Source organism: Pleuronectes platessa, chromosome 3 (genome assembly GCF_947347685.1).
Source record: "Pleuronectes platessa chromosome 3, fPlePla1.1, whole genome shotgun sequence".
Lineage (NCBI taxonomy): Eukaryota > Metazoa > Chordata > Actinopteri > Pleuronectiformes > Pleuronectidae > Pleuronectes > Pleuronectes platessa.
Genome location: NC_070628.1, coordinates 11665196 through 11674106, shown reverse-complemented (window position 1 = coordinate 11674106; position 8911 = coordinate 11665196). Strand labels below are relative to the sequence as shown.

The 8911-nt window shown below is 46.2% G+C and overlaps 1 protein-coding gene across 1 annotated transcript; it reads right to left on the bottom strand.

The window, feature by feature from the left end:
- Positions 1-2223: 2223 nt before the first annotated feature.
- On the bottom strand, positions 2224-6279 carry LOC128437314 (uncharacterized protein C4orf54 homolog). Its single transcript, XM_053419416.1, has 2 exons — positions 3653-6279; positions 2224-3577 (listed from the first exon to the last, which is right to left on the bottom strand). The coding sequence occupies exons 1-2, from the start codon at positions 6277-6279 to the stop codon at positions 2224-2226; spliced, it is 3981 nt and encodes a 1326-aa protein (XP_053275391.1).
- Between the last annotated feature and the right edge of the window lie 2632 nt (positions 6280-8911).

Here is an 8911-nt window from a genome sequence, read left to right as displayed (position 1 = left end):
TTTTGTGGATGAGCCCTTGCCAAGAGCTTCAGCCATCGCTGCATTTACAAGAGCCAAGTTTATAATACGGCCTATAAGAAGTGCTAATTCTTCCGGGCAGACGGAACGCTACAGTTACTCGCAATCGTTAATTATAAGACAGGCTGGCGGGGCCGGGGCTGTAGCCGGTTAGCTTGCTGACTTCAGCAGGAGCAGATGTGGAACTATTTGAAATAGAAGCCACATAAGAGTTAACTTTGATGCTGCTTATGACAAATGGAGACAAAATAAAGTTTTTTGATAACTTGCTAATTGGCTGTGAAGCGATAGTCACCACAAGGCAAAGTTTGGTGAAGCTACATGTTGTCACTAGAGAATGAAGGGATACAGGGTTTGTTTTAAAAGTATACATTTTAAATACTCTAATGTAAACATACAGTGTAAAATGTTGAAGATATAATTTATTTGTCCTAAATGAGGAATTAAGAAGTGGAGCTTCTTTCCTGATTGGACCTTTAGATGTGTTAGCATGTTGCTTGTTTGGGATCTGCTTCTTGTTTGCTGCCACCATTAAGTCACCACAACTCATTGTTTTAGCAGCTAACCTGAAGCTATCAACAAAAAGTGAACAGGCCAAATAAGGTTTAATAGGTTTGGTAAACCTATTTTGTTTTAGACTGGTTCAGTGTGACATTAAATGTGCAGTGGAAAGAAAATATCCATTAGCATGCTAAAATGTCAGGTTTAGGCTGAAGTGTGATAGATGTTCACCCTACAGATTGAGTTAAACACCAGCGTAAACTAGTGTGGATGTGTTGTTTCTGTTATTTTTTGTTAAACTGTATGATTATTTACTGTTTCCCAGTGTTTCATTATCTTCTTTATTTCTTTATAAATGCGTTTTGAGTTGTCTCATCCATCTATGAACAATTCCCACATGGATCATGGAGCGGTTGTTATTGTTTAAACCAACATGATTATGGTATAAATATGATATGTTATATTTACGTTTGGACTTCAATATTTAGAACGAGCATCTCATGTAGGTATTTTTTATAAAATTGGTTCCAACACATTCAGCTGTGAGAAAGTCTCGTGAAATGTCCCGAACGAGGAACAGACACATTAAAGAGGTGTAACGTTACCTGAGCAATTAAAGCCTTTTATAACACCGATCATTGAATAACTTGACGGAGGTGTCACTGACTGGAATAGTTTCCCGTGACACTTTTCAGGCATGAGAATAAACCGTGTAAACAAACTCGCCTCACGCTATCAAAATAGCCCGACGGTGTGTAATGCAGAGAAAAGGGATCTCAACCGACTTGGTGTGAGCCGCGGCTGAACATCCAATCTCCCAGCAAGACCGGCCTGAGCTCAGAGGAGTAAGGTTACCTGTCAAGAAGCTACAGCATGTCTATTAACACTGACATACCACTACTGCAGCGTCCACGCCGGACTTCTGATTTAGCAGCATTTACAGCACAAAAAGTACAACAAAAAACGTTGTGTCAAAGTTTCTGAAGTATATCAGTGCCTTTGTGCAGCTATTTGTGCCATTTCCAAAACTGGATTGTAGGAAATACAGATTGTGTGCTGCATTGTCCGTCTTATATTCATTTCATTGAGGGTTTAGGGGCGGCTGTGGCTGAGGGGTAGAGTGGTCGTCCTCCAACCTGAAGGTCGGCGGTTCGATCCCCAGTCTGAACCATCTGCATGCCGAAGTGTCCTTGTGCAAGATGCTGAACCCCGAATGGCCCCCCATATATAGCAAAAGTGCTGCAAGTAGCTGCACTGTATGAATGTGAGTGTGAATGGGTGAATGTGAAACTGTAATGTAAAGCGCTTTGAGTGGTCATCAAGACTAAAAAAGCGCTATACAAATCCATTTACCAAATGTAGCTTGGTTTCATACTTTAAAGTTGTTCATAATACTACTTAAGTTACTGATACTGTACTTGAATAACATTCAATGCTATCAAACTACTTTTTCTATTTCTTAATGTGATACTTAAAAAACTGCAACTTGCATTACGATGGCTTACACAACTGAATATCTTTCTCTAGATCGACAGTGCATTTGTCTGCAAGATTTCAAAAAACATTATAATCGGGAAGCATGTTAAAAACGTGTTTGTTCTGGTTAGAAGGGATCTACAGTTGTGTTCATCATTCACACAAATATGTGTCCCTCTAAAAGTGGAACTTGTGCGAGCTTACATGGATGATGAGGCGTTTTCTTGGTCACCGATGCTCCACCACAAAGCTCATCGTTTGTCCGTCAAAGGAAGGAGGGGCGATGATTCTTGGACCTTGTTGCGTCGTGATGCTGATGACCGGCTTCCTGTCTGAGCTGGCTCCGCCTCCTCTGCTGGTCACGTGTCCCAAACTCACAGGTAGCTGCAGCGGCCCCTGCGGAGCCTCCCCCGTCGCGGTGTAGTACACGCTCTCCGCGCCTGTCGTGTTCGTTTCCAGCCTTGGACTTCTGGCGTGTTTCATCTTGTACAAGCCTGCGTCCTCGGAGTGGCACGGCGACTGTGGCAGCACGGCCTGAGCCTGGAGAGTTGGCGAGGGGATGAAGCTTGGGTAGATCATGTAGGTGGGGGCGAACGCTCCTGGGGTCAGTGTCAGGGGGGACAAGGACAGAGGCACAGGGGTGACAGGGGACGCTGGTGAATGGGTCATGGGTACGTCCACATAATGGCCTGTCTCGGGGTCAAACAGTCGCTTGGTGGTGGCCTGTATGGGCGTGTCCACCATGTAATAATGTCCTGTTGTGGGGTCCAAAAGCATCTTGCGCTGGGTCTGTGGGGCGGCCTCCCTGATCGAAGATGCAGTGGGGGAGAAGCACAACACCTGCTGGGGGGGTTGTGGCCCTGTCGTGGTTGGCATTGCAGAGTGATGGTAGATGCTCGTGGCCGGGTACTCCATGATGAGCGGTGACCTTCTCTGCTCAGGTATGCTGCCGTCACCTGTGTGGGCTTGACTCCCCTCCTTTGAGAGTTTGATTTCACTCGTGTACCCCATCCCCGGGATGGTTAAATAGTTCTCGGAGTCTGGGCAGCCCTGTGTGACAGTGGGATTAGTGGGAATGATTTTGACCTTTCCCTGCTGCACCTGGACCTGTTTCGGGGGCTCTATTTTCACCGACAGTGGAGCCGCCGGTGCCCTGGAGCTTTTCATAGTCGACGATGTTTGCGGCGCAGAGCTTTGGGGAATAGAGTTTCTGACTGAACTGATGCTGACACGTGCCTGGTTGCCATTGCCCAAATGAAGGACGCTTTTATTGCTAAATATTTGACTCTGCTGGGATTGTGTTGTAAAGGAGTCGTCGTTAAATGGGACCTGGATTACATCAACAGCTCTGCTCCCTGTTTCTGTGGCCTGAGGGATCCTCTCGGTGCTCGCCCCCTCCGGCTGCTCTCCTCCTTGCTCCTCTCTGGCTATAAGCGAGCGCACGTGGCTTTCAGTGATGGGCTGTGGAGCTTGAGCTTTACGCTTCCATTCATTTCTGTCGAACACATACAGCTGCTCCATGGTTTTGACTGCAGCTCTCAGCTTCTCTATCGCAGCCTGCTTCGGTATCGTGGGCTCGTTCCTCCACTCCGCCGGCTCCCCTGGGACGTGCCTCTGCTTCGTCAGTTTGGTTTCAGAGTTCGGTTGGAGGTCTGACGGGTCAGCGTGGAGCTGCTTGGAAACGATAGGTGGCACCCTGCTCGTCACGCAATGTGATGGTGCATGTTCACTTTGAGCTATGTCACATGTCTCCGTTTGGGTCTGTGACGCTTCGGTTCCCTGTGATTTAACATTTGTCTTCACAGAGTGAAATTTAATCACAATCGGAGATGGTGATAATTGTTTAGCTGGCTCCGTTTTGCCCTTTTCCTCAAGTTTCTCCGCTGCTGTGGAACATTTACTCTCACTATTATCCAGGGAAACAAAGCGATATGAGCTTTTGACCAGTTTACGCACATCCCTGACACGATATATCGGCATTTGAAACTTGCATTTGGTGTCTCTTATGTCTCTGACTGTGAAGGTTGGCATTTTATCCGTGGCAGATAAAATGTGGCATTTAGCTTCACCTGCTGCCTTGGATGTGTTGACAGAGTTGTAACTTATTTTCGGGGTTAACAGGCTGGCAATGTTCAATGTGCAACCTTTATTTTCTTTCATGGTTCTCAGGCGTATTTTGATCTCAGGCGGTTTTCCCCCTTTTCCAATTTCATCTTTTTCAAAGTTCTGCAGGCCGGCTGCTGTGCCTGAGGCAGCTGTGTGGCTCATGTCCTCTGCAAAACCCTTCTCTTTTGAGTGAAGCTGGTAGCTTGGAACAAAAAGCAGTTTTGTCAGCATGCTGCTGGGGTCTAATCCTTCCTTTGCGTTGTGTTGTGTGTCACTTACAGCTGTGGGCTCAGCCTCCTTTACCGGTTCTGGCTCATCTGCTTTCAGTGAATTGAATGCACTGCTCTGACTGTGGTTGAGTGATGACTTTGGACACTCATGTTGTCCCTTATCTGACTTCTCTGGGGCTTTGTTGGTTCTCAGTTCGTCTGCAGAACCACAGGAGCTGGGTCGGCTGCCCTCCATGTGCTGATCATCAGCAGAGTTAACACTTAGTCCTGAGCCCGACTCTGAGCTTTGTCTTTGAAAGCCTCTTCCCAGGCTCCTCTGCCTGTCCCGGCTCTGTCTGTCGCCCCTCTCCATTTCGCGCTCCTTCTCAAACTGCATCTTCTTTGAAATCACATTTTTCAACAGACTTGACGCTAAAATGGCCCTGTTGTGCGTGTCCCCCGGGCTCTCAGTGAGATGACACTGCATGTCACAACCTGCTCTGGCCGACACTGCCCCGCTGTCCTCGGTGGATCGTGGGTTCTTGGTGCATTGTGGACGCCTGGTGCCTTCAGGGGCTTCAACATTACAGTGGAAATTCAGCGTCACTCCTCGCTGCTCTGCCTGAACTGGATCTTTCACTTGTTGAAAAGTCGTTCTCTTGTTCAGTGCGTACATTTTGCTTTGTGGTGATTCCGTGTCTGTAGTGGACGTATCGTGTCTCTTACTCTCCACAGTGTTATTCATTTCCAGTGTTGCACTGGAAGTCTTATGCGCAATTACGCTGCGCTCGCCCCCCCGAGATATGTTTCCATAATTCCAGTCCACGTAGGCTGACCATTTATTTAGCCCATATTCCGACATGGAGGACTCGCTGGAGGTGCTAAGATTAATGGCATCGAAGTACGGACATGCCAGACTGCGGAAAGACTTGGCGGTTAAATTACGCACCTCTTTATCCGCGTCATCCAGCTCACTAATGGAGCTGGAGGCTCCGCTCGAATACTCATTCCGTCTCAGTTTGGTTGCAAGGTGCTGACGGCCCGGCGCGGGGATGAAATATGGGGCCCTGTCGCTCAAGGGCCCCGCTCTGGCGCCGGGACCGACAAAGGAGAAAAGGCTCTCAGGGACACAGACCGGCTCGTTCACTGCTCTGGAGGTGGCTTTTATGGATAGATGGATTTTCCCAGTATTTGCGTCTCCGCCTTGGGGTTTGTTGCACAGGCTTTCATCAGAGCTGGCACACAGATCACTCTCCTCCTGCTCGGTGCTGACAGCCGCTCCCCCAAGATTAGCCTGCGGTTTGCCCTGACTCCTGCCCTCCAGGATCAGAGTCCCCTCCTGCGTCTCGTCGCTCTCAAAAGACGCGTAATCCACAAAGGAGTAAACCAGGTTGTCGTCCTCAAACTCCCAGCAGGTGCCGCGGCCCAGGTCGTAGTCGACGTCGTGGTCGAGCTCGGTCAGCTGGATCTCGTGCGTCGTGATGTAGTGGGACTCGTCCTCCACGGTGTCGGAGCCGCTGCGCTCGGACAGCACGGCGCTGACCCCGTCGTCGGACTCGGTCTTACTGTTCAGGTACATGTCGGTGTACTGGAGCTCGTCGCTCTCGCTGCGCACATGTTCGCTGCAGTCGCTCGGGTCGAGCTCGTCCCGGAGCGGCCGCGCGTCGGTCTCTGAGCCCGGGTCGGAGTCTGGAAGTTGGGTCTCCGGTGGGGGCTCACCCTGTTCGTCCCCGGTGCCCTGCTTCGAGCTGTCGCATTTGATGACAGACAGCTGGTTCCCCTCGCCGGTAAAAGTCACTTTCACAGTTTTTGCGCATTCCGGTTTCATGTCCAAATCCACATAGTTGGACTCGTGGCCTTTAATGTCCTCCAGCTCCTTCTTCTTCTTGTCCCCCTTGTCCCCTGGGAGCAGCTTCCTGTGAAGTCCGGTGTTATGTAGGTAAGTGAGAGTTTCCTCCACTGCTTCCATTTAGTCCGGTCTCACCGTCCGGTGGTCCTCGTCTACGATGTTATCCTGACACAGGACGGAAAACTCTGCGGGCTGGAGGGACGGGGGAGGACGGAGGGCGAGGAGGGCGAGTGGGTGAGACAGATTGGGAGAGTAAGGGGAGGGAGGGAGAGAGGGAGGGAGAGAAAAAGGGAGTGTGTGTGTACGTGAGTGTGTGAGAGAGAGCGAGAGAGTAAGGGGAGGGAGGGCGAGAAAGAGAGTGTGTGTGTGTGTATGCATGTTAGGTAAGGGGGAGAGAGAGAAGGGTTGTGGGTGTGGGTGTGTGAGTGAGAGAGAGATGGAGACGAGAGAAAGAGAGAGAAAGTGTGTGTGAAAGGGAGAGAAAGAGAGGATGTGTGTGTGTGTGAGGGGAGGGAGAAACGGAAAGAGAGAGATAAAGTGTGTGTGTGAGGGAGAGAGAGATAGAGAGAGAGAGGTGGGGGAGTCCCAAGGAAAATCCCTTGATGATTTGTCATGTTACTTGTGTTTTGTGTAACTTTTAAAGTTTTTATCAGATTGAATGAAACTAACCGGATTCAGATTCAGCACCTTCAGGGAAGAACAGCTCCTCTGTTACAATCTATTACTGAATGTTCACTGAAACAACCTTGGTTGACGGAGCTTTGGTTCTCACTACTAATTATAATAACATTATTTCAGTTTGACGTTTTGCTTGTGATGTTTGATATTCAGTGTTTTTTTTATCGGGAATAACTATTGTTGGGAAAAGTGCAATAAAAATTATTCTTAATTTCTTCATTACATTTTTTGTATGATTCAATAGTCACAAGAATTATTGTAATAAAATCCATGCTATTTAAACCAAGTGCGTTTTGACCGCAAAGGAAGAACCCAGTATTAGTCTGGTGTTCCTATAAAATGCTCAATGGGTTAGATAGGTAGAAAATAGATACATATATAGATATAGATATAATTTACAATCTGCCTTTTTCTAAATATATGGACATATACTACTTATGAGTGTATCTTTTTTGTGAAGATAATTAATAATCATTTAATTTATTATATCATCTAATTACTGTAAGCACTTTGAGTACTTGTCAAGTTACACATTGCGTGCTGGCTCCTCACTCAAAGAAGGACAGATTCAATATCCAGGGGAAAAAGGAATAGTTATTCATATTGGCACAAACAGTATTTGTGGAAACACGATTGCGTCAATGTGCTGCCCACTCACTGAACATCCGTCTTCCATTGAAGGAGAGAAACATTCAGCAGCTGGTGCCAGTCAGCTAAAATAATTTACTATAACTTCATCCGTTCATCCACTTTTGTAGCACAAGGTTTCTCTCAGTATTTTCTGTCCACAGCTCAGTCCAGCTCCAAACCACCGGGCTGAACTGGGGCTCGTTGAATGTTGGACAAAAGAGAAATGGATGCCATCAGGAACAGAGACAATAAACCATCTATCATGCATGTTAATGATTCAGCTTCTGCAGCTCTGTCTGCGTTGAGGACACAAGTGTTGTTTCTGGACTGGGCCCCAGAGTGGTGGTATGCAGCCGGGAGGGGTTGGGCCGACAGTTGCTCCGTGTGGAGGGCACACTGACAGGGATATCAAGGACAGAGGCCACCAGTATAAAGCCTTTGTCCCCCTCAAATCCCACACTTACCCTCAGTGTCAATAGCATGGTGTAACCTCTTATAAATATTGTTTCTGGCAGTGGTGGAAGCGAGTGTATTATTATTCTTATAGTTTAGGGGAGGTGGGTGTTTTGTTTCTTTATACTTTTAAGTAAAGTTTATACTTAATTATATTTTATACTTATTCTCCACATTCTGAGGGAGATATTGCACTTTTTGCAAAAAGTACCATAATGGCTTTGCTCTAGTTACTAGTCATGTTATGCAATATAAGTATCTTTAGATAACTAATCAAGGCCTATTATCATATTCAAGGTGTCTAGGATTTGATAGCTGTTCCATAAAAGATACATTTCCTCTCTAAATTTCCAACTTGTTCAATTTGAGTAAAAATATCAAAGATTTTAGAAGTGCAGAAAAAGGCTCTGACCCCTATTTTGGGAACCACTGGACAGAAATATTGTGAACTGTATATGAAGCAGTAGAAACTATACCAGCACTGCAGCCACTTAAAGTGAAGTACTCATGCATCAATATTAATAACCTCATAATGTAAGATATACAAGGCAATGCAGTTTTATTTATGAAGCACATTTCAAAGCGCTGCACAGGGACATTCAAAAACAACATTCTAAGAAATTAATTTAAAGCTTTTTAAAGCACACATTAAAACAAATATTCAAGATAAATATACACTAGAGTACTTAAATACTCTTCACTTAAATATAATTAATGTGGTGTGTTTGTGTCTCTACATTTGTGTGTTCATACATTTACTGAAGTTAAAGAATTTAAAATGTATTCGATAACTTGAATGACGCATTTATCTATAGCCTGTATTGCATCGACCACCCAGCAAAGACAAACAGCAGTAAACTAAAGGTCATGAGTCATGGTTGGATTTCATGCCGACAACTGATACTGTTATCACATTACATAACAGTACTTCGATACTAAAATACATATATTTGTGTTAAATGAATAGTGCTGGTACAGTATCTACATGTAT

Coding starts and splice junctions, on each gene's coding strand:
- LOC128437314 (XM_053419416.1), bottom strand. CDS start 6,279: ATGGAAGCAGTGGAGGAAACTCTCACTTACCTACATAACACCGGACTT. Junction 3,578..3,652: donor AAGCAGCTCCACGCTGACCC/GTCAGACCTCCA, acceptor GGCGGAGTGGAG/GAACGAGCCCACGATACCGA.